At 32.9% G+C, this 26,790-nt stretch overlaps 3 protein-coding genes and 1 non-coding gene across 6 annotated transcripts; 3 read left to right on the top strand and 1 right to left on the bottom strand.

The window, feature by feature from the left end:
- Positions 1-7,493: 7,493 nt before the first annotated feature.
- On the top strand, positions 7,494-7,575 carry TRNAS-AGA (transfer RNA serine (anticodon AGA)). The gene has a single exon. It is a non-coding gene; the product is annotated as a tRNA-Ser (tRNA).
- LOC108481945 (uncharacterized) lies at positions 7,514-10,594 on the top strand. 2 transcript variants are annotated; one of them, XM_017785041.2, is made up of 3 exons: positions 7,514-8,156; positions 9,617-9,739; positions 10,099-10,594. In XM_017785041.2, the coding sequence occupies exons 1-3, from the start codon at positions 8,003-8,005 to the stop codon at positions 10,161-10,163; spliced, it is 342 nt and encodes a 113-aa protein (XP_017640530.1). In that variant the 5' UTR covers positions 7,514-8,002; the 3' UTR covers positions 10,164-10,594. The 2 variants fall into 2 exon arrangements, 1 of the variants encoding a protein (XP_017640530.1); XR_008282829.1 differs by lacking the exons at positions 7,514-8,156; positions 10,099-10,594 and adding an exon at positions 9,331-9,539 and having other exon boundaries at positions 9,617-10,041.
- Positions 10,595-11,839: 1,245 nt separating this feature from the next.
- LOC108480429 (uncharacterized) lies at positions 11,840-16,773 on the bottom strand. Of its 2 annotated transcripts, none has more exons than XM_017783428.2 (3): positions 16,191-16,773; positions 15,424-15,965; positions 11,840-12,824 (listed from the first exon to the last, which is right to left on the bottom strand). In XM_017783428.2, the coding sequence occupies exons 2-3, from the start codon at positions 15,874-15,876 to the stop codon at positions 12,465-12,467; spliced, it is 813 nt and encodes a 270-aa protein (XP_017638917.1). In that variant the 5' UTR covers positions 15,877-15,965; positions 16,191-16,773; the 3' UTR covers positions 11,840-12,464. The 2 variants fall into 2 exon arrangements, with proteins under 2 accessions (XP_017638917.1, XP_017638918.1); XM_017783429.2 differs by having other exon boundaries at positions 16,195-16,773.
- A 7,245-nt stretch (positions 16,774-24,018) lies between these two features.
- On the top strand, positions 24,019-25,190 carry LOC108482755 (dynein light chain 1, cytoplasmic-like). Its single transcript, XM_017785869.2, has 2 exons — positions 24,019-24,226; positions 24,933-25,190. The coding sequence occupies exons 1-2, from the start codon at positions 24,089-24,091 to the stop codon at positions 25,095-25,097; spliced, it is 303 nt and encodes a 100-aa protein (XP_017641358.1). The 5' UTR covers positions 24,019-24,088; the 3' UTR covers positions 25,098-25,190.
- The last annotated feature ends 1,600 nt before the right edge of the window (positions 25,191-26,790 follow it).

Below are 26,790 nucleotides of genomic sequence, written 5' to 3'. Positions count from 1 at the left end.
GAAGGAAGATCGATAGGGAAAGGGTCTACAGAAGAAATGTTGGAAAACTTTAGCATTAACGCCATATACGAGGAAAAAAGAGAGAAGAGGATCAATTAGGCATTTACCTATACATACCGGGGAGCGTTTTGAACAATTGGACCACGGAGGAGATCCCTGTAACTTTTAAAATTAATTCAGAGTAATGTCCAAAACAAGCTTATTGTTCTAAGCCTATGGGAAATAAGAATCCTTTTGTGAAATAAGCTCTTGTCCAGTATCGTTATTTCAATAAAAATACATCTTTGCATATCATCTTGAGCAAATATTCTTTTATTCTTTCCATTTCATTCGTAATCATACCACCAATAAATATTCTTAGATTCTTTTATTCTTTGGACTTTTCTTATCCTTATAACAGGTCTCTAGATATCAATGATATGAGTAATACTGCTACTGACTCAGAGTCTCCTTTTGAGCAAAATATGTGTACGGAAGATTCTCAGAACTTTGAAGATGACCAAAATTGTATCTATCTCCCGATTTGTTAAGGATGGTAGAACAAGAAGAGAAACAAATCCTACTTTACAAGGAGTCAGTGGAAATTGTGAGCTTAGGAGAGGGAAAAGAGGTGAAGATTGGATCCTGTATTGCCACAGAGACAAAGCGCGACCTCATTAAGTTACTACAAGAATTCAAGGATGTCTTCGATGGTCATATCAAGATATGCCCGGGTTGGATACTGATATCGTGGTACACCGACTCCCCATAAAGGAAGAGTCCAACCAGTTTAACAGAAACTCTGAAGGATGAGACCCGATGTTCTGTTGAAGATAAAAGAAGAGGTCAAGAAGTAATTCGATATCGGTTTCTTACAAGTGGTTAAGTACTTAGAATGGGTAGCCAATATAGCCCCCGTTCCTAAGAAAGACAGAAAAGTACGAATGTGTGTGGACTATCAGGATTTGAACAAAGCAAGCCCAAAAGACAATTTTCCATTTCCTCACATTGATACATTAGTGGATAACACAGCAGGTTACTCACTTTTCTCCTTTATGGATGGCTTCTCGAGATACAACTAGATAAAGATGTATCCTGAAGATATGGAAAAGACCACATTCGTGACCATGTGGGAAACGTTTTGTTATAAGGTGATGCCATTCAGACTGAAAAACGCAGAAGCAACATATCAGAGAGCCATGGTAACTCTGTTCCATGATATGATGCACAAGGAGATCGAAGTTTACGTCGACGATATGATTGCGAAATCCAGAACAGAAAAGGAACACGTACAAGTCTTAAAGAAACTGTTCTTAAGATTAAGAAAGTTTCAGCTAAAGCTCAATGCCGCAAAATGTACCTTCGGGGCTAGGTCAAGAAAGCTGTTAGGATTCATAGTTAGTGAAAAGGAGATTGAGATTGACCCAGATAAATTCAAGGCCATAAAAGAATTACCTCCACCACACACTCAAAAAGAAGTTCGAGGTTTCTTAGGAAGACTAAATTACATCGCCCGGTTTATTTCGCAATTAACGGAGAAATCTGACCCGATATTCCGTCTCCTTAGGAAACACAACCTAGGTGTATAGGATGAGGAGTGCCAGAAAACTTTTGATAAGGTCAAGCATTACTTGTCCAATGCCCTAGAGCTGATGCCACCTTGCCCAGATAAGCCACTGATACTGTATTTGGTAGTGTTCAAAAACTTTATGGGATACGTGTTAGGCCAACATGATGAGTCAGGAAGAAAAAAAAAAGTGATATACTATCTTAGTAAGAAATTCACTGAATGTGAGACATGATATTCATTGATCGAGAAATTATGTTGTGCTTTGATTTGGATAACCTTAAGATTGAGACAGTACATACTGTACCATACAAATTGGCTCATCTCAAAGCTAGACCCTTTAAAGTACATGATGGAGTCAAATGCTTTGAACGGAAGAATGGCTCGTTGAAAAATTTTTCTTTCTGAGTTTGACATAGTCTACGTGAACCAAAAAGCTATAAAAGGAAGTGCGATATTAGATTTTTTGGCCAGTAGGGGTCTAGAAGATTATGAGCCTTTGAGCTTTGATTTCTCAAATGAAGATCTAATATATGTTGCAACGATTGAAGAAGACTCTCAAGAAAATCATCCTTGCAGACTATATTTTGACAGAGCCTCGAATGCTGTGGGTAACGGAATCGGGGCAGTTCTGGTATCCTCAAATGGAGATCATTATCCCTTTACTAGTAAATTGGACTTTGATTGCACAAATAACATGGCGGAGTATGAAGCGTGTATCATGGGTATCCGTGCGGCCATTAAATGCAAAATTAAGGTGCTAGAAGTATATGAGGATTCTGCATTAGTGATCTATCAGCTCAAAGGCGAATGTGAGACAAGAGACCCTAAGTTGATCAATTACCAAAGGCTAGTTCTTGAGCTAATTGAGGAGTTTGTCGATATCACTTTCTACTACCTCCCACGAGAGGAAAACCAGATGGCTGACGCCTTAGCAACTTTAGCTTCTATGATCAAAGTAAACAAGTAAGAGGATATGAAGTCTATCTAGATGAGTATCTATGAGACTCCGGCTCATTATTACAACATCAAAGAAGAAGAAGAAAAAAAGGACGATCACCCTTGGTATCAAGTTATATTGTGATATGTAAGGAATTGTGAATACCTAGACCAAGCAACAGTGAATGTTAAAAGGAAATTGAAAAGGCTATCCAGTGACTATATCTTGGATGGAGAGATCTTATATAAAAGAAGGAAGGATCAGGTGCTCTTAAGATGTGTGGACACTGTCGAGGCTAAGCAAATCTTAAAAGAGGTCCATGAGGGTGTCTACGAAACACACGCTAACGGTTTCACAATGGCTAGAAAAATCATGAGATTTCGATATTATTGGTCCACTATGGAGGGGGATTGCATCAACTATGCCAAGAAGTGTCATAAATGCCAAATTTATGGAGATAAGATTCATGTACCGCCTTCATTTCTTCATGTCATGACTTTTCCATGGCCTTTTTCTATGTGAAGCATGGATGTCATTGGGCCGATCTCGCCAAAAGCATCTAACGGGCACCGATTCATCTTTGTGGTCATTGATTACTTTACCAAGTGGGTAGAGGCTACTTCTTACGCCAACGTCACGAAATCGGCAGTCAGCAAGTTCTTAAAAAAGAAGATCATATATCGATATGGGATGCTTGAGAGGATCATATCAGACAATTCACTGAACTTGAACAACAACACGATAGCGAAGGTCTGTAGCCAATTCAAGATCAAACACCATAACTCGTCACCATATTGCCCAAAAATGAATGGTGCAGTGGAATTGGCCAATAAGAACATCAAGAAGATCGTGGGAAAAATGACGGAGACTTATAAAGATTGGCATGAAAAATTACCATTCGCCTTCTACGCCTACCGAACGTCAGTCAGAACCTCTAGCGGGGCAACACTTTTCTCTTTCGTTTATGGAATGGAGGCGGTCCTACCTATTGAGGTTGAAATTTCTTCTCTACGAGTGTTTTTAGAACTAAAGTTAGATGAAGCGGAATGGATCCAGTCACGGTACAATTAGTTGAACTTAATTGAAGAAAAGAGGCTGAAAGCTATTCGCCATGGTCAAATGTACTAAGAGCGAATGATGCAGGCTTATAACAAGAAAGTTCACCCTAGAGAATTCTATGAATGAGACCTTGTTTTGAAAAAGATCCTTCCCATACAAAAGGACTTCAGAGGAAAAATGATGCCAAATTGGGAGGGACCTTATGTGGTGAAGAAAGCTTTCTCTGGAGGAGCTCTGATCTTGACTGAGATGGATGGAAAAATCTTGACTAATCCCATGAATTCAGATTCGATCAAGAGGTACTTTACCTAAAAAAAAAAAAGAGGCCAAGGCGAAAAACCGTGAAAGGGTGCTTTGAGACCAGAGGAGTTTTGAGTTGAAAACCCAGGAATTGGCAATTTAAATTTTGATTGAAGATAGGGCCTGTGTAATCTTGTCTTCTCTGAATTAATAAGAATGAGGGACACTACATATTCGGACATCAACAAAGTACTCTTGGTCTTCTAAACACATATGAAGTTCAAAGGGTCCTCAAGAAGTTCTGTGTAGAGAAGCTCATGCTACGATATATGGGGTATCCATTTTCATTTCATTCATTTTGTATCTTAGCAAAATTTTCTATGTTGATTACCTTATTAATTTCGAGCTTTGCTCTCAATAAAGTTCCATATTGTCCATTGCGATAATCTTTTTCAAGTGTTTTTTTATTGAAATGATGATAAATGGACTAATGATATTCAAAAAAGGAGTTCTGCATATTACTCTGAAACACTTCTAAATAGTGCAAAGACTTGAAACGGGACCAATTAGTTAAAACTAACCCAAATTGAAAGGTTGGAAATGTCGGAAAGAATAGTCCCAAATTGTGTTTATTCTTCGGGTTTTCTGCCAGGGATACCAACTGAAGAAAAAGACCGAATAATACGTCATTGATAAAGCCCTGATGAACAACAAGTAATGATACCTTAAGCCTTTTAAAAAAGATCATTTTCATTTCTACATTCATATATCATTCATAACACATCTAGTTAGAAGCATTTGATTCATAGCATCCTAATTATTTGGCATAAGCATAGATACATGAAACCGATTGTACAGATCATGTCTCTAGAGGACAGCGTAGCAACATCGGTGAATTCACAACCTTATCTCTCTGAGATAGTAAGAGAACAGATTGAAGATTGAAGTCTTATCTTTCTGAGGTAGTAAGGAAGCAGACTGAGGATTGAAGATCTTATCTCCATGAGGTAGCAATGGAGCAGATCGAAGATGGCGAATCTTATCTTCCCGAGGTAGTAGGGGAGTAGATTTTAGTCATAGCCTTATCTCTCTGAGGTAGCAAGAGAGCAGGTTGAAGATTGAAGTCTTATCTTCCTGAGGTAGCAAAAAAGCAGACTGAGGATTGAAGATCTTATCTCTTTAAGCAGTAGTAGAGCAGATCAAAGATGGCGAATCTTATCTTTTCGAGGTAGCAGAGGAACAGATTTTAGCCACCAACCTTATCTCTCTGAGGCAGCGAGAGAGTAGGTTGAAGATTGTAGTCTTATCTTCCTGAGGTAGTAAGGAAGCAGACTGAATATTGTAGATCTTATCTTTATGAGGTAGCAATAGAGCAAATCGAAGATGGCGAATCTTATCTCGTTGAGGTAGCAAGGGAGTAGATTTAAGCCACTAGCCTTGTCTTCCTGAGCAGCAGTAGAGCAGGCTGAAGATTGTAGATATTATCTCCATGAGGTAGCAATGGAGCAGATCGAAGACGGTGAATCTTATCTTCCTGAAGTAGCAAGGGAGCAGATCTAAGCCATCAGCCTCATCTCTCTGAGGTAGCAAAGGAGCAGGCTGAAGATTGTAGTTTTATCTTCCTGAGGTAGTAAGGGGGCAGACTAAAGGTTGTAGATCTTATTTCCATGACGTAGTAATGGAGCAGATCGAATATGACAAATCTTATCTCCTTAAACAGTAGCGGAGTAGATTTAAGCCATAATCCTATCTCCCTAAGTAGTAGTGGAGCAGGTTAAAGTTACGAGTCCTATCTCCTTGAAGTTGCAGTGGAGCGGATCGAAGCAACAAGATGCAGTGGAACAGATTGAGGCTATAAATAAACATATATTATTTAATTTTTACCCATCTTTTTCTACATTGCTTGGTTTTACTTCTTTATTTCTATTCTTATTATTGTCATTTACATTACATATTTATTATTATCCCGCTATGCTTGTTAATATCGTAATTTTTTTTTATAAATTTATGTTATATTAAACTTTACCCGACAAAAATAATTCTTTCAAAAAAGCAATATTCCGTATTTAGGAATTCAAGAAAATCGTGCCCTAACTTACTGGGTTTCGGTTTTTCTCATTTAACCTAAATAACGGAATATTCTTTTAAAATCATAATACGATTTTTGAATAAAATGTTTATTCTCGGAGATACGAGGTGTTGTGCCCTAACTTACTGGATACGACATCTTGTTACCTCGAGATAAGATTTTTTACAAATAAAGGCAATATTCGGTGTTTAAGAATTCGAGAAAACATGCCCTAACTCATTGGGTTTCGATTTTTCTCGTTTACCCTAAATAACCGAATATCCTTTTAAAAAATGGGTTAAAATACATGAATTTTAAATAAAAGGCAAGCTCATTCTTGAAGGCTCAAAATGTCGTGTCCTAACTTACTGGATGTGATATTTTATTACTTCGAGATGAGAAGTCTTTAACATCCGATTCAAGTTATTCAATCATTTTTTAATTAACGTTAATACAAAGAGGGATCGTATTTTAAATTCTTTCAAGTTTTCAAATCTTTGACACTAAGACACTGATTAATCAACTAGGTACCAATTTTGCGCGTATCGAGGGTGCTAACCCTTCTTTGTGCGTAGCCGACTCCCGAACCTGTCTTTCTGATTTTCGTAGACCATAATCGTTGTTTTGATAAATCAAACTGATTATTAAACACAACCACTTTTCGAGGTGACCTGATCACACCTTAGCAAAAAGAATTGGTGGCGACTCCCGTTTTTTCATTTTCATTTTTTAAAATCCAAGTCGACCGTCGTTTTTCAAAAAAATGGTTTCGATAATGATAAGTTGAAAAAATATGAGGAATCTCTTAGAACTATCATGTTGGTCATCCCTTTACTTATCTAAAATTTGAGATAATTTTAAAATTTTAATCCTAATTTTTTTTCAATTTAAAAATTCTAATGATAATTATTATCGTAGTTTGTAATTTCTGTCAAAATTTGTCAACTTAATATATTTATTTTTTGTCAATCATATGCAGTGTCACATGAGGATAGTTTAATTGACATACCAAGTTAGCAAATTTTGATGGAAAATACTAATAACATTAATGACTAAACTGAAATTTTAAATAAAAAATTTAAGAAAATTTAATTTTGATATTTTTAAGAAAAAAGATTAAATTTCAAATTTTGTCTGAGTACAGAGATGGACGTATTTTAACAGACTAGAAATTGGAACACTTCAAACACATAATAACTAAAACTTATAGTGATCTAACTTGAAAACGTAAACCTAAAATACAAATGACCCCAAAAAATATTCGAAAATTTTAAAATTCTACTCAACTCGACTCAAGATTTATGGAAACTAAATGTATACAGTAGCCAACAAATTGTAAACCTTTGCTGCTTTGGACTGCCTTCATCAGTTCAACTATGACACTGAAATAACTAAAGTTATAAAAGGAAGAGCAAAATATTGAGAGTTAAAACCAACAAAAAAGATTTTTTATTTCCAATTTATAAAAAAGATTAAGAGATGGTAATATTTTTATTTTTAGATAATCTTAAAATGAATTTTAAATATTTATGATAAATGAGATGGTTGTTTTTAAATTCAAAAAGAGAATGAATGTACGTTGTGGTGGTATGCAAAAGAATACAATATTAAGTAAACAATGACAAAAACCAACAAAATCAGTGGACGTGCCGGAGTGGTTATCGGGCATGACTAGAAATCATGTGGGCTCTGCCCGCGCAGGTTCGAATCCTGCCGTTCACGCTTTTGCACTGTATTTTTATTTTCTTCGTCCTGAAGTCATTTTCCATCTCCTTCTTTATCAGTCCTCCTCCTTCTTCATCAGTCCATCTCATTCTTCTTCATTCCTTCTCCTTCTTTTGTTCTTCATCTTCTTACCCTCGCATATCTTCTCGTCTCAGGCTGCTGTTTCGTTTGCTCTCTTCTTTCTCAGGAAAATCGAGGTTCCACTTCGCTGGGTCTTTCTCAGGGAAACGAGAAACCCCAAGTTCCATGAGTAGCGAATCCCTCCACCGTCGCTGTAAATTGAAAAGCCAACCTCTACCCTTCCTCTTTTGTCACATACAAGAAATCTAAGTCTGTCTGTACAATCCCTCACCACACCATTATTATATCCCCTCTGCAAATCTTTTGTTTTATTAGGCCAAATAGATCGCAAAGGAGTTAAGAAATGGGGGCTGGGCGAGAAGTAGCAATATTACTTGATGGAGTGAGGGACAAGAACGTGATGCACCTGAAGAAGCTCAACACAGCTCTCTTCCCTGTTCGTTACAACGATAAGTACTACGCCGATGCTCTCGCTTCTGGCAAATTCACCAAGCTTGGTTTGCTCCGTTTTTCCTAATCTTTTTCTGGGTTTTCATTTTTTTTTCTTTTGAAAGTTGTTGAACTCTTTTTGGTTGGTCCAATGTTGTTTGGCATTTTCTTTGCACCGGTTTCTTTTTGAATCTTTTTTTTTTCTTTTGCGTTCTTTAGTATATGCCATCTATTGGGAATTTTTTTGTTGTTCTCTTTCCCTCTGCGTATGTAGTTAGTATCCTATTATGGGAATTTATTTTGTTGGTTTTGATTTCTGCGTTTGATTTTGGCTTTTTGGTTCTTTGAGTCGGAAGATTGATGGCCTTTTATGGGCTAGTTTGATTTATATTGGCATTTGATTATACATGATTGGAAAATGGTTTAATATGTATAGATTCTCCAAGACTAGAAACTTTATCCTTGATGTTTCAAGTTACTGAATGATGAACTTGGCTGTCTTGAAACTACAACCTACACATGAGTGACCTTCGATACCGTTAACATGTTTTCGGTTATCAGTTTAGTGTCTTCTCATGTGATCATTGGTAGAAGCAATTCCTTGTTGGATTAGATAGTTTAGGTTAGATAACCCCACCTATATTGAATTGCTTGATCTATTTATTGTGTTTTGGTTTCAATGGTCAATATTCTGGGCTTATTAAACTCTAAAAATGCGTGTCACCAGTCATCCTCATGAAAACATGCCTCAAAAACACTCTTTGCTTCTGCTGTTGTGCTTGTGCTGCCTTACACTCAAATATTTATGTTACCAATCTTAGCTGGTCCAGTCACCTTTTCTTCCATGATCTTCTGCATATTGTGTAACGTTAATACATCCTTCCTTATCCTGCATTGCTTTTACACTGTTAAATAGCGGGTAGTAGCTATCCCTGAAGTTTTCTGGCGAACTTTAGAGTCATAAAAACCCTGGCTAAAGACTTCCTGATTCTGAAATTTGCTGCCTTGCATTGGAGGGCACCTATTGAGCTTGATGGTCTACATCTTTTCACAGAAACTGTAGAAATTTCAAAACCTGTTACTTTTTGGAGAGAAGTTATCTTATCGTTTCCTTCTGTCTTGGTAACTGCATATTTGTTTTATTTTCTCCTTAATCCTCAAGTGATGCTCTAAGAAATACACTCAATTGAAGTTTGGAGCAACTCTATCCTCTTTTTAACTCTATGATCTTATGAATGTGCAGAGCATGTTTGTAATGTCCCTGTCATAGTGGCTTCATCATATGATATCAATTACTATGTTACACATTGATGGTTAGAAAGCTGTAATTAATTATTTTTTATTCAATTTGATGGCTCAGAATAAATTGTTTGTGGTGACGCATGCATATTCACGTAACAGATGATGTGATTGTTATACATAGCTATTACATGAGTTGAGACCTGATGAGAGTAAGTTGGAGAATAGCCTGTGTTATCCAAAAATTAGTATTTTGTTCTAACAATCACTCTTTTGCATGCTAACTCAGCATATTACAGTGACATCTGTGTCGGATCAATTGCTTGCCGGCTGGAAAAGAAGGAAGGTGGGGCCATCCGTGTGTACATCATGACATTGGGTGTTTTAGCACCATATCGTGGGCTAGGAATTGGTGAGTAGACAAACAACATTTCCTTGGAATAGGTCATGCAAGAAACTAATTGCTAATTGGATGATCTTAGTATTGTCCTTTAACATTATCAATACCTATAATTTGAATCGGATCACTTCTGGTTTCACTTGCGCTCTTAAAATATCTGCACATGTTCAGTGGCACAATAATGGTTGTCTTTTGCAAATTGCAATGAGGTCAACGATGAAGAAATGTAGAGTGTAACTAAACTGCCTCAGCATGTTTTTGCTGAAAAATTATGTTCTCATTGGTTCTGAATAGAAGCCATAGTTCGTTAAAAATCTTTAATTTACGCAAGTACAAGGCTATTGAACCATGTTCTTTATCTCTGTTCGAAGCAAAACATACCGGAAATCTACTTGCATGTTCACACAAACAACGAAGATGCCATCAACTTCTATAAGAAATTTGGATTTGAAATCACAGAGACAATCAAGAAGTATTACACAAACATTGACCCTCCCAGACTGCTTTGTTCTCACAAGCGAAGAAATAACAATTAAAAGCTGGTAATGTTATCTAGAGGAATTGGTTATTGTTATCTTAGTGAATTTGATCAATTCTATACTTGTGGGAATTATTTTGACGATAAGGATGCTGTGATGCATGAATGACATGAGATATGGCGTTAATGATGCCAGTTATGATTGGTTTTTATCTTTTGAGCTGAAATTTTGTTAGTCTTGTTCAACACTTTCGTTGGTCAATGTGACCATTGCCGGTTAATGTCATTAAATGATTTTGTTGCTTCAGCAAAATGCAATCACTACATTTCTCCGAATTTGATACAATTGGTATGGTTTATGTGAATGTTAACTTAGGTATTGGAAGATATTCGGTATCTGTTGAGTTTTGGCCTGTTTCAACCCTTTAAGGGGTTGATCACTATTTTCAATTTTCAGTAATGTACTTGTAGCAAAACATTTGTATTTATATATTTATAAATAAATCATTGCAGTATATGTAAAAATAATTTAAAATATAAATTTATTAATATATGTAAAAAAAAAATTCAGAAAATATTTTTAGAAAATCTGTCATAAAAATAAAAAATATTTTACATAGATTTATTCAAATACCAGAAAAGTAAATTATTTTTCGGAGCCTAAAAACAAACATTTTACTGACAAATAAAGGGAGCCTAAAACTTCAAATCCCAAAAACAAAAAAACATGGGAAGAATTTGAACATAAATGGAGAACAAGCCAATCCACTTCTCAAGTTACATTAGGATTTCAATTTTTTATGGAAAGATGTAATAGAAGCCAATAAATTGGATGTAAATAGTGAAGGGTTCATCCCCAAATCTAAAGGAACCAAAAACAAACCATCCAAAACCTTATCTTTGATGATTTTGTTCATTTCTTTACTATCATTGTCTCTATTGTAGGATACAATTAAAACCATTTCTTTTATTTGAATACCATCTCTTGTTGTCCCCCAGGAAGTCACTATATAAGAACCTCATATCCACTATTATCATTTGCTTAAGAAAAAAAAAGCCATTTGATCTGAAAAGTATAGCAAAAAGGATTATAACCATGAGTTGTTGAACAAGAGCTTGGATTGCAGCAGCTAGCATTGGAGCTATTGAGGCATTGAAAGATCAAGGAATTTGTACATGGATTTATGCTCAAAGGTCAAATTCAACAGCATGCTAAGAACAATATCAGATCTTCATCTTCCACTTCTCAAGCTAATAAAATTTGTGCTCCATCTTCTGATTTGTTTAACAAACTTGGAGATGATGATAAGTTGAATAAATATGAGGAATATCTTAGAACATGTTGGTCACCCCTTTACTTATCTAAAATTTGAGATTTATTCACATGTACTTTAAAATTTAAAATTTTAATCCTACTTTTTTTTAATTGAAAAATTCTAATCATAATTATTATCGTAGTTTGTAATTTCTGTCAAAATTTGTCAACTTAATATGTTTATTTTTTGTCAATCATATGCAGTGTCATATGAGGATAGTTTAATTAACATACCAAGTTAGCAAAATTTGATGAAAAATACTAATAACATTAATGACTAAACTGAAATTTTTAAATAAAAAAATTTAAGAAAATCTAATTTTTGATATTTTTAAGTACAAAGATTAAATTCCAAATTTTGTCTGAGTACAGAGACGGACGTATTTTAACAGACTAGAAATTGGAACACTTTAAACACATGATAACTAAAACTTATAATGACCTAACCTGAAAACGTAAACCTAAAATACAAATGACTCCAAAAAATATTCAAAAATTTTAAAATTCTACTCAACTCGACTCAAGATTTATGGAAACCAAATGTATACAGTAGTCAACAAATTGTAAACCTTTGTTGCTTTGGACTGCCTTCATCAGTTCAACCATGACACTGAAACAAGTAAAGTTATAAAAGGAAGAGCAAAATATTGAGAGTTAAAAAAAAAAAAAATCATATAATGAATGCAAATGTCTCTCTCCAATCTCCATATCCTAAACCATAAAAGCAGGAAATAAGAAAACAATTCAATCCCAAACCAGAACACATCCTATATATGAAAATTGCCTAAAAATTTGTACTCATATCACAATAATTCAAGATCTTTTTTATACAAAAGATGCTTTAATCTAGGCACAAGAGAAAGGGGTGTAAATACCAGGATTCGAGTCCTAAATCTATCGGACACCACCGACTGTATGAATCGATTTGGTTAAACCCTTGATTTTCAAATATCATTTGGAAGTTGAAAGTTCTGAGAACCAAGGATTTGGTAGGAGTTGTTCTGAACAAAGACGGCGAGAGAACATTTGCTACTGTTGAAACCATCCCATAGAGTGAAAGTAACAGTGCCAGAGACTGTCTTCTTAGCAGATACGTCTTTGACAGTACAGAGTTTTTCGAGCTTTCTAACAACGAAATCATTGGATAAGACTTTCCCTTTGTTCTCACCTGCTGGGCAGTCATTTACCAATCCGCTCTCGTACAATGCCACCATTATATTGACACCATTGTTGTCTACTTTAGACCTCAAAGCTCCTGTTAAGGTCACTTGTAAGGACTCTGATGTAGGCCTTTGGAAATTAGCCTGTTTTAAGACAGAAATTTAGTTCTTTGTTTTATATCTAAGATTTGGTTCTTGTCAATGAAAGATTAACATGAATTGTATGAACTGATCTTTGCTATGCTAGCTTGGTTACAACATTCTGATAAACTGACTAAACGGGTTAAATTATCAAAAGGTTATGTTAATTCAATCTATTAGGATATCAAATTTGAAGCTCAGTAACTGAACTGGTCGAATACATCGATTTTCACACTGATTAACTTTCAAAACTGAAAAAACCAAACCAAATATCTTCGTTTTGACCAGTTAAACCAATTTAAAGGTAAAAGTGCCATAGAAAAAACTGTACTAGGAGTTAAATTACATTTTTCTCCCTTCACTAAAAAATGGACAAATTAGTCCCTGTACATTAAATCAAAGTGCAAACTGGTTATTTCTTTTAAAAATTTTATCTATTTCTATTGTTAAAAACTGATGTAGCTGATTGAATAACTAGATAGTTTACACATGACATGCCATGTGTACCTCGTGCTGACGTACAAGGACCAGTTTTTAACAATTAAAATGGATGAAATTTTTAATAGAAGGACTAATTTGCTTTTTTTTTTTTTTGAAAAGTAGGACTAGTTTGCTCTTTGATATAACATATAAGCACCAATTGACCCATTTTTTTAGTAAAGGAGGCAAAATGCAATCCACCTCCCAGAATAAGGACCCCCATGGTACATTTACCTCAATTTAAACCAACTAATGGTGGCCTTAGTCATTATCCATTTTTCATGTGTAGCAAACAAGCATTAGTATTGGGTCAGTCCATTTTGAGACATTAGCTTACTAGGCTAAGGGTTTGAAAAGGACTTGTTTTCAAGGAATAGCTGCCTCGGTGTCGCTATTCAACAACATTAGCAGAAGGAAAATGGAAAATTTCTATCACCAAGGCCATATCTTGAAGGTGATTTATGCACTCGGCAAAGAGATGAACTGCGAGAGACGAGGGAGTGTCGAGTGAGAGCCAATATCTAATAGCCTTTAGGTGTGAGTTTGTGTCTTATTCGGTATTTTATATGCTTTTTTATGTATTTAAAGGGTGCTTGAAGCAGGGATAAAGCTAGAAATTTATATTAACAGTTTGAGATTGAATTATAAATTTTTAGAGCCAAAATATCATTTGATCATCTTATTAACTAGCAAAAAGTTTAAAGTACCTTGGAGGTCTCTGTATTATAAGGACTGAATCAAATTAATCCCTCTATTATTAAATGAATTAATAGTCCATATACTAATAAAAAGAAACAAATAAGTCCAAAATGTAACCGAGTTAATATTTATTGTACAAAAATGTCTTAAAATTATTTCTTTTGATTGCAGTTCAATTTCAAGCAAAAGATTTCATTCACATAACTTTAAAAATATTAAATCAATTAAACAATAAATGATATTTTTTTAAACAATAAATGCTAATTCTATTCCAATTTGGCCTTATTCGATTTTCTTTAGCAATACAAGGATTAAATTGATCCATTTAATAATAGAGGGACTAATTTGATCAGATCCCTATAATAGAGGGACCTCTAAAGTACATTCACCCTAACAAAATCTAGTGTTTTAAGTAACTAAGAGGCCAAAGCCTTGCCTCCCCTCTGGTGTTGCCCTGCATAGGAGGGTTATATCTAAACTAATGTTCGAATATCCATGGGCAAAAATCCTTCAAGAAAAAGGAAGGGTGAACAAAAATCCATTTTTCTTTTATTTTTTTAGTTTCTACTAACTCATTTTCTTTATTTAATGAGTTAGGTGAAAAACAGAAGAAATTAAAGTTAAAGCCACTATGACAATTGAGAAACCTATAAATGCGTTCCGTCCACCAAGATCTGTTATTTGCTTACCAAACTCAACTCATCATTTAATTCTGGGGACTATACATTTTACAATGTATTTTCTCTAATAGGAAGTCATATTGCATTTTGCCTATTTTAATAAAAAATAGTAAATTAATCTTGCTCGTTTAATCTATGAGTAAATTGGTCATTTGTTAAAAATTTCATTGATTTTTATTATTAAAAATTAGTATAATTGATGAAATAATTAGACAGTTACACGTGATCCCTCATGTACAAGACCAATTTTAATGAAAAATAAATATAATTTTTAATAGAATGACTAGTTCACTCTTTGTTCTGACTTATAAGGATTAATTTACCCATATTTTAGTATAAGATGCAAAATACATCGTACTAAGGGTGTCTATAATACTTTTACCCATGAAATATAGAAGAAAATATAATAAACTAACAAATATATATCTTTGATAGTTGAGGTGGTCTAGCCTTGATCTTGATTCACTAAATATGTATTCCATTATTGATCCATGGTTCCCTAGAAAAGTTTCAAGATTCATGTTCATGACATGAGTTAATGATTATTTAATTGAACAGAGGATCCATTACCTAAACTTACTACATTTCTTAATTTCTCTTCACAGGTACTTTCTGGGATCTTCAGATCAAAATCATCAAAAACTTCCAGATTCTAACAAAGGGCTAGATTTACAATTCAATGAAAAAAAAGATGGAAATCAAAGACATTATAAACAAAAGAGGGGGGAAAAAGTAATAGAAACCTGGAATGTTGGAGCAGGGAACCTGGGAGCACCGGCAATGGTGGATAACAAAGTATCTTCATCATTACCCACACACTGAGCCCTGCCTTGAACCACAACCTGAGGTGTAAACATGGTATCAAGCCTCAAAGCCTCCACATAAGCCTTTTGTCGAACAGTTGATAGGCTTGAACCATAAGGGTCTTTCCACCCCATATAATCCCAATAATCAACGTGATAAGCCAACACAATCACCGGGGCATCCAACTGAAAATCCCCTCTCCCTAGCCTCGACAAAAGCAACTCCGCCGCCGGCGATGTAACACACCCCTGTGAAGAGAACAACTCGACCAGGACTGAGCCTTCCGCCGACTCTTCAACCACTGTTCCATTGGTTTTCCCATTGGCATGGACTTCATTCCTTGAAGAAGACGATGAACCCCTACGAAAACAGGCAAAGAGACGACGCCCCATGGTTATAAGTTATAACCCCACTGCTTTCGTCTCTCTCTCAGCCCTGTGTGTGTGCTCTAATGGTGTGGGTCTTTCAGCTGACAGGGAAACTGAAAAAAGAAACTTGGTTAGGAAACAAAGAACATAAAAACGAAGTTGCTGGTTATGGGAAAAACTCGAAAAGAGAGGTGGAGAAAAGATTGTGGCGAATAAGATGCAAAGAAGGATTAGAAGATTTCCCAAATTAAACATAAAAAAATGAATACAAAATTCATGGAAATGTTGAAGGGAGACAAGTGGGGGGAATCTAGTTGGTTGGAACAGAGTTGCGTTACCGACACGAATTTGTCGGTGACACGTTGAGTGTTGGGTTGGATGTCAGTGCGGGATTGCACACCGCCACCAAAATCACTACTTTTTAGCCTTCCATGGAACGGTTGACATTCGACAACGAACCTTCCTGAATAGCAAAGAAACCAGCAATGTTTTTCGTAACAGCACCGGTGGTACGACAGATTAATAAGTCTGGTTTTTTAACTTTCTATTTTAAATAAATTATTAAAATTTATATTTTTAAAAGAGGAATAATTTTTTCAATTAATTTATTTAATTCAAATGATTTATATTAATTAACTAGTTAATTAATTCAATCTCTTTTTTTGGATTAATGTATCAATTAATTTTCTAAAGAAAAAAAAATCATTCAACATAATTACAACAATAACATATTACGATGAAAGTTTACAGCAAAGATACATATATTTACTATTATATTTATGAGTTTTGTTGATGATTGATTTGAGATAAGTAGAGAAGGTGGCGGAATACAAGACGGAGAGCTATTAGATAGAATGGTCGGAGATGAGAACAAAGAGGAGTGAGAAACAGTAAAAGGAAGTGGGGAAAAAGGCTCTCTCTTCACTGTCTGTTGCTTTGAGCCTTATGTACTCTTAATCTCTTATCCCTAAATGACATGTGTCGAGTTATTATTAGTGAATCAAAGTCAAGTGATCTGATGGTATAAGTTATGTAGCGTGGTATTATGATATATCTTGTGTCACTTTTGAAGTGACATCATAAAAAAATTTGGTGTTGTGATTAATAAGAGGGATCCGTTCAACTATTAGTTCAAAGGATTTTTACGAAAAATTCTTTTGAGCTTTGCTTGCACTATTCATTAATTTACTCGTGGATCCGGACAATTGGAGTGTAACAAGTTTGGACATTATAAATTTAAAGTAATATTTAGTTTTATATATTTTCATTACTATTCATATTAGATTTAAAATATATATAAATATTTATTGTGTGAATCCGTTTTAAATATGATAAACTCAAATTCAATTATTTAAATATATTATTTTTAAATTACTATTTTACTTTTTCAAATTTGAATTTCTATAAATTCCTACAAATAATTTATTTAATTTGGATTTGAACAATAATATTCAATTTTAATATAGATATTAAAATTTTTGGATTTTAAAATACATTTAAATATTTGAATTTAGATATTATTGAAGTTATAGTGTAGTAAGGAATATTGGTTTGGAATGGTTTGAAATATATATATATAATTAATAAATAGTATTCCATTTCTTTAAAAAAATAGAACTGAATAAAAACCAATTTATTATATTGGAGAATCATAGACAGTGGAGAAGTCCTTTTGGTAGATATTCTATCCATTGGTTTTGATTCTGCCATCTCAACATTACACTTACTTTTTAATTCTAAATTACACCAAATATCATTAAATTAAATTATTAATAAATTTTTATCATTTAATTAAAAAAGTTTTATTTAATTCACGGAATTATTCAAAAGTTTTGTTTGAATCGGTGGGTTATTAAGTTTTTTTCTTTTAAAAGAAAAGTCTAACCAGTAAGCTCTAAGTGACGATTTGAGGATTGATACAACAAATCAATATCTATCGATGAGTAAAACATAATTTAGATTTAAGTTAATTTCATAATCAGTATCGAAGATAAAAAAAAAAAAGCTATTTGAATTTTAAAAAGCTATTTCATAAAAAAACTGAACGAGAGAAGAAAAAAGATTTTTAATTAGTGTAGGTGATATAAACAAAGAAAGCCATACAATAATTATTTAACAATCCAATAACTTAAATAAAATCTTTTGAAATTTATAATTTTTTAAAATTGAATGACCAAAGACGGTTGGGATTCCGTTGTCACCTCACATTCCTCATGGCCTTGGCTTTGAAAAAACTAAAAATATTGATAAAATTAATTTTAGGTTGTTTATCAATTTTGATATTGAGTAAATTAATTATTTTTTAAAAAATAAAATAATTTAATTCTTATCAATTTTAAATATGAGTGTGTAAGGATAATTAATCATAAAACATTGATGTTTTTCAATTTTACATAATTTTAATTACTATAATATTAAATTTAACTCTTAAATTTTATATATTATTTCTCTCTATATATATTAATATTGAAGCTAAAGTTTTTTTCTATATTCCTTTGGAACTTTTAGATTTTTTAAATCGTATACATTTTTTCAAATTTTTTATGATTGAGATTAAATTGCCTGAATATGTAAACATTGAGAGTTTAATTTGTTATTATATTAATCTAAATTATATATAATTGACAAGAAAAATATTATTTGTCATGATTAATTGTCTTTAGTTGTTCACTTTTAAAACCGAAAGAGATTAAATTATTATAATTTTTTAGAGAGACTAATTTGATCAATATCAAAATTAAGAGAATTTGAAGAGGTGCTTTTATAAAAATAAAAATAAAAATAAAAGGTTAATATACAAATAGATGTTGATTGTTAATGAGCTTGGTTGAATCGGGTTCAAATTTGATCCTACCTAAAATATGGATTCAATATTCTATATAAGTTCAACCCGTGGATTAGAAGTTTGATATATACATTAGGACTTTAATGTTTATTAGAAGTAGAAATTTATATTTTTTATGTCTATAAATATAAATTTTAGAGAAGCATCGTAAAACATCTCTATTGATGAATAAAATACATACTTCCCTTCTGTTCTCCTACTTTTTGTTCATTTACTTTTTTGTTATTTATTTGATAATACGTTATCACTACTTGTGGACAGTGGCAGAGCCACTAAGAGACCCAGGGGCCCCCTAAAATGGTAAACTTTCAATTTAGGCCCTTTGTAATTTATAAAATTTTAAATTAGTAATAATAAAATTACATTTTGCCCCTTAAATAATAAAAATTTTATTTAACCCTTTAAAATTATAAAGATATAGACTATTAAAATAATATTTATATATTTTTAGTGTAATACTAAAGCGATGATTTATTTATTTATTTATTTAAATCCTTTGTTATGTTTATGATACAATTTTAATTTCATGAAATTGATATAAACTTTTGTGATATCGTTTCCTTTAAATGAAAAATTTATTAGTAAGTCGATCTATTAAATCGGCAAGCATAAAAATAAATTTAAATGATATACTCATGAATATGATAAGTGGCATAGTAATAACCACTAGAAGTGAAAACATGATAAACCTTCAAAAGGTTATCAATGTGATATGAATGATAATTGATGACATACTTGTCGTATGCCTTTATTAATATTTTTGAGGAAGGAAATTATATGTGTCATTGACATTGTAATAATGAATACTATCTTTACAGGTAGAAAGTATTTATCTTATTTGGTACTAAAACAAACCAAAATTAATGGAATATTTAGTGGTACAAAATTAGTTGAAAGCTTTGAAAGAACTAATATATTAATATATGAAGGAACAGAAATTGTGATGGTTAATACATTATCTTCTAGTTAATCTCAAAGATTTCATTACGTTTAAAAGGTATTCATTGTCACGGATCTTATATTGGGATTATAAATAAGGAAAAATTATATATTTGGTATGAATCATTCTTGCTATGAATATCTACCTGTTTTCATTTTGAAAATGATAGAGAAGTATTCCATTATTGAAATATATTATGCATGATTCTTGAATGCAGAAAATTTAATTGTGTAGTATCCATTTGAATTGTGGAATAATTTAAGAGAAATATGACTATTGAAATATGACAATTTTATCTAATACTTGTTATGAACAGATGCGCCTAAAATTTCACTGTGAATGATGATAGAATTTAAGATTAATTACATAAAATATGAGTAATTATGTGATATTGTCATGAAGTGCCAACAAGTTTTAGCAATCAAACCAACTTCAGATCACACTCCATTTTTCCCAAACCAATTAAAAATATCACCAATGCGTAAATCTTCTAAACCCCACTTTTCTTGGACTGTAAGTGAACATTGAAACTTTCTAAACAGCTTCTGCTAAGGACAAAAAAAACATAGCTTGTTGAAGTGTCTCATTCTTTTATTCACATTTTTGGAAGAATTTTAAATAGTGGACATGTACAGTTTTTTAAAGAAATCATTTTAAAAATTTGAAATGTTTATTTTAATAATTTTATTAACTCATAAAATAATATGCAAAATTACACTTGGATTATTATCAACTCATAAAATTATTATGAATTTATTTATAATAATAAAACTATAATAACACTTTAAACCTTTTAAAAATAAAATAACATAGAATATCCATTTTTCTTTCCTTCAACTCATTTTACCTAGCTAAATTTTATTAAAAAAATTATGGTTTTAGGTTGTTTGTTGGGATATTTAAGGAAATAAATTGATTTTGGAGAGAAAGTGAAAATGTGTCCAGTAAGACATGTTTTCTACTTATGTAGCAGGAAAGCGTGCTGATCTGATAATTCCAGCATGCATCCTAGTCGAATTTTTGGCCAATCCCAATATATGGAACGTGAAAGTGTCATTGATAGTTTACACGATGGTGGAGATGCATGAATTCAGTTGAGTGTTGCGACAGTTTGGGTTTAGGCAAACTATTCTGCCATCACCCAAAGACATCAAAGCACTATACAAGGTCGACTTGTGAGGAAGAATCGATGAAGATTTGCCTAAATTCCATGGGCAATATATCAACATTTGGGAGCATAGGTATGACTTCATACCTAGTCACGAACTATTTCTCGCTCCGAAATTGGCAACCTCTCCGAACTACATGCCATGGTTCAGACATCACAGCAAGCCATATCTTCTTTCAAAAGAGGCAAGGACTAGGCAATGTCGTACTAGGAGACCAAGACAACCCCCACATCAATCCTAGGTCGGGAGTGTATGCCTCAATAGAGTAAACTTCAGCTCCAACCCAACATGACGCACCAAGGGCTACACCACCTCTCGGTCAGTATGGTTCATATTATTCTGGTACTTTCACTAACCCCATTATTTTTACACAAGCACCACACTATGCACCACCATAATCTGCTTCAACACCTTCTGTAGATATGTTTTTTGCACCACCTTCGTCCCCAACACCATATTACATGCCAATGCCAACAACAACATCGACGTATCTGTCACCTTCGACAATTCCAACATTATATCCGCAATCGGGTTATGTGACACCATACATTTATTTGTCGATAGTGTCGCAAACATCCCCCACATCACTATTCTACCGTGGTGGCTCATTTTCACGATGACATGTTAGTGGAATGGAGGACATATGATAGCAAGGTAGGAGGACATTGCACTCAACCACGAAGGAAGGAGATGAAAACGAAGACGAAGATGTGGAGCTGAAAACCCAACTTGTACAAAGAAATCCGTCTAGCAACCGACACCCATTGGGTTGTGACACACATATTCGGTCCAATGACGTTGATGATTTTTTTAAAGATTTGTCATGTAAACCATCATTTACTTCGTTAACTTTTAATTTGTATTGTATACAGTTTTTTTCATCCATAATGTATATATATTTTACAATCTATGGAAAAATTAAAAAGTATTGATTATATTGTATTTTACTGTATTTTACATCAATAATATATCAATATTCACAATTTACCAAAAAATGAGAAGTAATGAAAACATGAACAAATTGTCTATCAAATGAATAAATAAATGTGTTAATGAGGTATTGTCCTTAATGTTTCCCCCAAGTGTGAACATGTTGGCCTCGTATGCCTTGGGTTCCTACAATAACTGCATAACCTTGGTTGACTTGTCTTTTTCCAAATATCCATATTGTCGCGTATCTGAGTAGAAGTCGGCCGACCTTTTGGCTTGCAACGTAACAAAATATTAGGTACCAACTCGAACGGAGCGCTCAATACAGGTGGCCACATGCTTTCATCTAAGACATGTGGGAATTCAGATTTCCATACGTTATACATGTGTTCTAGTTTGTACAGTTCGTCAACATAGATCATGCAATTTAGTCGTGCCGAGACACATGCAACAATTGCATGTGCGCATGGAAAATGAAGTGTTTGAAATCTCTCACAGTCATAGGTCTATTGTCTCAGGTATACACGGTACAATCAAGAAATCAGGAAAAAGGCAATTGGTTTGGTGCCATTATTGGTTAAAGATAGTCATCAGAGGCCGCGATGACACCATCAATCGCTTGGAAGATGAAGTTATTTTAATAAATGTTTTTTCATTTAATTAGTATTAAACATTCTTTTATAATATTTAACATTTTTTTTATTAATGTAGCACATTAACAAACTGACTGACATAGATGCCATGTATGTAAAAATAATAGACTCAGGGATCGTTAATAACCACATCATCAAAACGGTTATATCTAATGGTTAAAGGATTTAATTGATTAATTTTTTAAATTGAAAACTCAATTAGATAAAAAAATAGAAAAGAATTAATTAATTTTTCCGAAATAATTGAAGGGTCTTTTGTAAAGCCATTATATCAAAGAATATGGAAAGATCTGTCAAAACTTTATCCCAAATGTGAAATGTACCAAAATTTGGCAGAACTTGACAAATAAGAGTATGACCATCATATTGATGAGCCACAAACGAGTAATCCACGTGTTTGCAATATACGACCACAATGGTTCTCTTGTAATTATGGTAACCTATATATTACCTTAGATTTTCATTATCCATAAAAGGGATTAAATTAAATGAATTCTATTTTGATCATATTTTAGGGTTAAGATCATTGCCTACTCCCTTCAATTCGCCCATGATGCTTCTCTCTTCGATTTTATTTTATTTAAAATTTAAAATAGAAATTTAATCTAGAGATGATAAACCCGAATCATTCAATAGATTCTGAATTTATTCACTTCGAATGGAGTATATATATATAATGAAAAGTGAATATGCTGGGTGGATTTTTTTCTTTTAGATAGTAGGTATGGAGTGGTTATAGTAATTACTTGTCCCGCCCCAACCTGCTCCATTATATGAAATTACCATTGTATCATTGTATATGTAAGCTATTAATAGGATAAAAATGTAATATTTTAATATAGAAAAAATTCATATATTTTATGTTTGAATTTTTTTTGAAAATTTATGTTTAAATATTTACTTAGCTTTAAATAGATAGAAAGTATTAAAGATAAATAGCAAAAATTAAATTGAAATGGAGTGAGGTGGGTGAGGATGGATGCATATAACATCGATGGAGGTGATAGTAGTTTTCAATATTATACATCCATAGTAGAGTATGACGGATGGTGGAGCAGAGTGTGCCAACTGTAGAGCAATGGTGGATTTAACAATATTTGTCCCGTCTCACTCAATTGTTATCCCTAATTTGATCCCAAAAATTAAAGAACAAACTCCATAATTCCAATTTGTTCCCCCTGAAATAGGGTTCATCCAATTTTTGGGAGCCTGAACTTAGTAATAGTTCTCACATTGGAGTTTAACCTTTTTGTTCAAATTAGTCCTTGAATTAAGCAATTATTCTCACATTTGGAACTAAACTTTTTTTCGAATTCCAACGCGGAAACAATTCTTAAATTTAGAAACTAACTTGCATAGAAAAAACATGTACTAAATTCAAATCTCAAATAATGCACTAACTCCCTAGATATTATTAAATTTTATAAAAAATTAAAAAAAAAAACCACTTCTATAAAATTGGGTGGAGTCAAAATCCATCAAATTCAAGTTATTTTTTTGCAGTATCAAAGTGGGTTCATTTCCGTATATTCCATTGGATCTATTGGCGACCACAAAATGTAAAATCCTGGCCTGGTTGATCCATTGGCACCTAACGGCTAACGCCTTCTATTTTCATCCATAAATACCCTACTTTTGCTTTCATTTTATCACCTCAAATCTTTGTTGAACTCCTTTCATATTATCTATTATATCAGCCATGCTTGAAGGCAAGGCAGTCATTGGTGACACTGATATGCTTCAAACCATGCAACAAGATGCCCTCCATCTTGCCGCTAAAGCCCTCGATTTCTTCGACGTCACCGAAGCTACCGACATTGCGCGGTTCGTAAAGAAGGTGAGATAACAAGTAAATGCAATTTTTCTTTTTCTTTTTTGTAGTTGAGATTGTCGGGGACTGAATCCTGATCACTGAAAAGTTTTAAGAGTTCTTCCATCACTGTACTGACACACCGCAAAGTGTTTATGGAAATTGAACCATTTACGAGCATGAATTAGAGGTTCATGGCATTGTACCAATGATTCATTTCATGTGTGATATGTATAGGGGCGAAGCCAAAAGGGGCAAGGCAGGCAAAAACTTGGTCCCTTGGCTTAATGGTTTAATTTTTTTTTAGTGCTTTTTAAATGTAAATAGTTCAGTTTAATCTTTTTAGTTTGTTTTAAATAAAAAAAATTGTAATTTTGGTCCCTTTTAAAAGTTAAAAAGTTTAGCTCAAGTCATCTTAATATAAAATTTTTAACTTTGACCCCCAAACTTTTTTAATTGTATCTCCACCCATCATATAATTCTTGGCTTCGCCCTTGAATATGCAGTCTCCAATGCTTTTTGTTATGGCTTTGATCATGAAGGCTTTGTAATAAGAACAATAATAGTTTAATTGAATCAGTTTTGAGAAAAAAAATAGAATTCTATCGGTTCTTCTAAATTTTTTTTTAAATATCTTATATAGTAACTAAAAATCGAACCAAACATTTTGGTTCGAAATATTTTTTTTTTAATTTTCTTGATTTTTTAACCCTAATTTTGTATTATGATGCAGGAATTTGACAAAACATATGGAGAAGGGTGGCAATGCATAGTTGGAACAGATTTTGGTTCATTTGTGACACACAGATCTGGCTGTTTCATTTATTTTTGCATTGGCAACCTTGCTTTCTTGCTGTTTAAGGACCAGTTCAATGCTTTAGAAACAGTCAAAGCATAACATAATTTGTTTTGGTTCAGCACAAGAATATTTGTCATTAGAATTAAAGAGAAAAAAAAAGGGCAAATAATGATGAGTTTTCAACTTTAGCAATCTTTGGTTTTTTTTTTCTTGTCCTAATCAATAGTTAGATTGAGTTTTGATCCTTCCAGAATCAAATTGTGTTCCGATTAATCTAAAGTCAAATTGTGTCGGACCTCATATTACATATAAAGGGAAAGGTCTTTAAGTGATTTTCTTTTTCATTCATAAGACTTAAATTGAACACATTTGAAAAATGAGTTTATTATCTTTCCTCAAGAAATTTGTTTTTTTTTTTTAAATCTAAGTGTAAATAATTTAAATTTTTTTTAATCAGTAAATTACACATGACTTAGTGAAAAATTGTGCCACATAAATAACAAGCTTAATGAAATGTTAAAATTGAACTAAGATTAGAGTTTGATGTATTCAAATACGCTAAATTAAAGTTAATATATGTATTCCAAAGAGAAGATTTCGATGTATATCACATTCTTCAATCTTCAAGCTGAACACGAACGGGGCGAGATTCCCGAATTCGAGGTTGGCTTCAACTGCCGTAGTGGCAAGAGACAATGTTGGTAGATGGCTTGGGGGTGCCACATCCCAAAAATAGGCCTAGATGAAATAGGAGTAAAATTAATTAATTTTTGTTAACATAAGGTAAGAAAAATTTAGAATGCCTTAAAATTTATTTTTGTTAAAAATTTGACAAGAATGAGTTTGTTGATTTAGTGGTAAGGTATTAGTCTATCCTTAGGTATCAAGTTTGAAATCCCTAGTAAACATTTAGTCAAAATATTTTATTTTTACATTTTATCCCATAAAAGTGTTGAATTTACAAAATAGCCTAACCCAAAATTGTTTTCTTTTTCAAATTAGTCCCTAATTCAAATCAAACCCTAATTTTAAAATAACTCCTAATCCTATTAAAATTAGGAAAAAAGAGTTTACAAATAATCAAGTTTTCAAACCCGAGAATTTTCACAAAATTTTCAAGAACAATTCCAAAAGTTCATGTTCTCCACCAAATACTAAAATCAAATTTCAAGAAAAATGATTCAAGCTTTCAAAATTCACCTCTTTCCCTCAAGTGGATCTTCAACTTCCTCTCCCAAACTAAGGTTTTTGTGTTCTCAAATCAGGTGTGGGATCTAAACAGAAATCTTTGTATATAATTCATAAATATAGGAAATAGAGCATTGATGAACATAGATAAAACCCCAGTATGTGCGAAGCCGTGTGTGAAACCCATGTGCGAACCCCTCTGTTGGGATCTAAAACGAGGCCATGTGTTCTCAAATCAGGTGTGGGATCCACTTTCACAGCAATTTTAAAATATCAGCTCATTTTTCATTTAATGTAGTTAAAATAAAATTTTTAAAATATTCATAGCTTAATTATCATTTAATGAACTTGAATTTTTGGTTGCTTGATCAAGTAAGAGAAAATCAATACAATTCATACTCAATGTAATTATTATTATTATTTTCACTCATTGTTGCGAGATGTTTCAGTTGGGAGAGTGTCAAATTGAAGATCTAAAGGTCACATGTTTGAACCATGTTCATCGCATTTTGAAAATATCAATTACCTAGTCGATCCACTTTCACTACATTTTTAAAATATCCATACCTCTGTTTTCATTTAATGTAGTTGAAATAACATTTTT

This window comes from Gossypium arboreum, chromosome 5, assembly GCF_025698485.1.
Source record: "Gossypium arboreum isolate Shixiya-1 chromosome 5, ASM2569848v2, whole genome shotgun sequence".
NCBI classification, from domain to species: domain Eukaryota; kingdom Viridiplantae; phylum Streptophyta; class Magnoliopsida; order Malvales; family Malvaceae; genus Gossypium; species Gossypium arboreum.
This window is presented reverse-complemented; position numbering and strand designations above follow the sequence as displayed.

What these genes read in the sequence shown, in the direction of transcription:
- LOC108481945 (XM_017785041.2), top strand. Translation starts at nt 8,003, where the DNA reads ATGGGGGCTGGGCGAGAAGTAGCAATATTACTTGATGGAGTGAGGGAC. An exon ending in TGGCAAATTCACCAAGCTTG is followed by an intron (nt 8,157 to 9,616) that starts GTTTGCTCCGTT and finishes ATGCTAACTCAG; the next exon opens with CATATTACAGTGACATCTGT. An exon ending in ATATCGTGGGCTAGGAATTG is followed by an intron (nt 9,740 to 10,098) that starts GTGAGTAGACAA and finishes CTCTGTTCGAAG; the next exon opens with CAAAACATACCGGAAATCTA.
- LOC108480429 (XM_017783428.2), bottom strand. Translation starts at nt 15,876, where the DNA reads ATGGGGCGTCGTCTCTTTGCCTGTTTTCGTAGGGGTTCATCGTCTTCT. An exon ending in TCCCTGCTCCAACATTCCAG is followed by an intron (nt 12,825 to 15,423) that starts GTTTCTATTACT and finishes GTCTTAAAACAG; the next exon opens with GCTAATTTCCAAAGGCCTAC.
- LOC108482755 (XM_017785869.2), top strand. Translation starts at nt 24,089, where the DNA reads ATGCTTGAAGGCAAGGCAGTCATTGGTGACACTGATATGCTTCAAACC. An exon ending in TTGCGCGGTTCGTAAAGAAG is followed by an intron (nt 24,227 to 24,932) that starts GTGAGATAACAA and finishes ATTATGATGCAG; the next exon opens with GAATTTGACAAAACATATGG.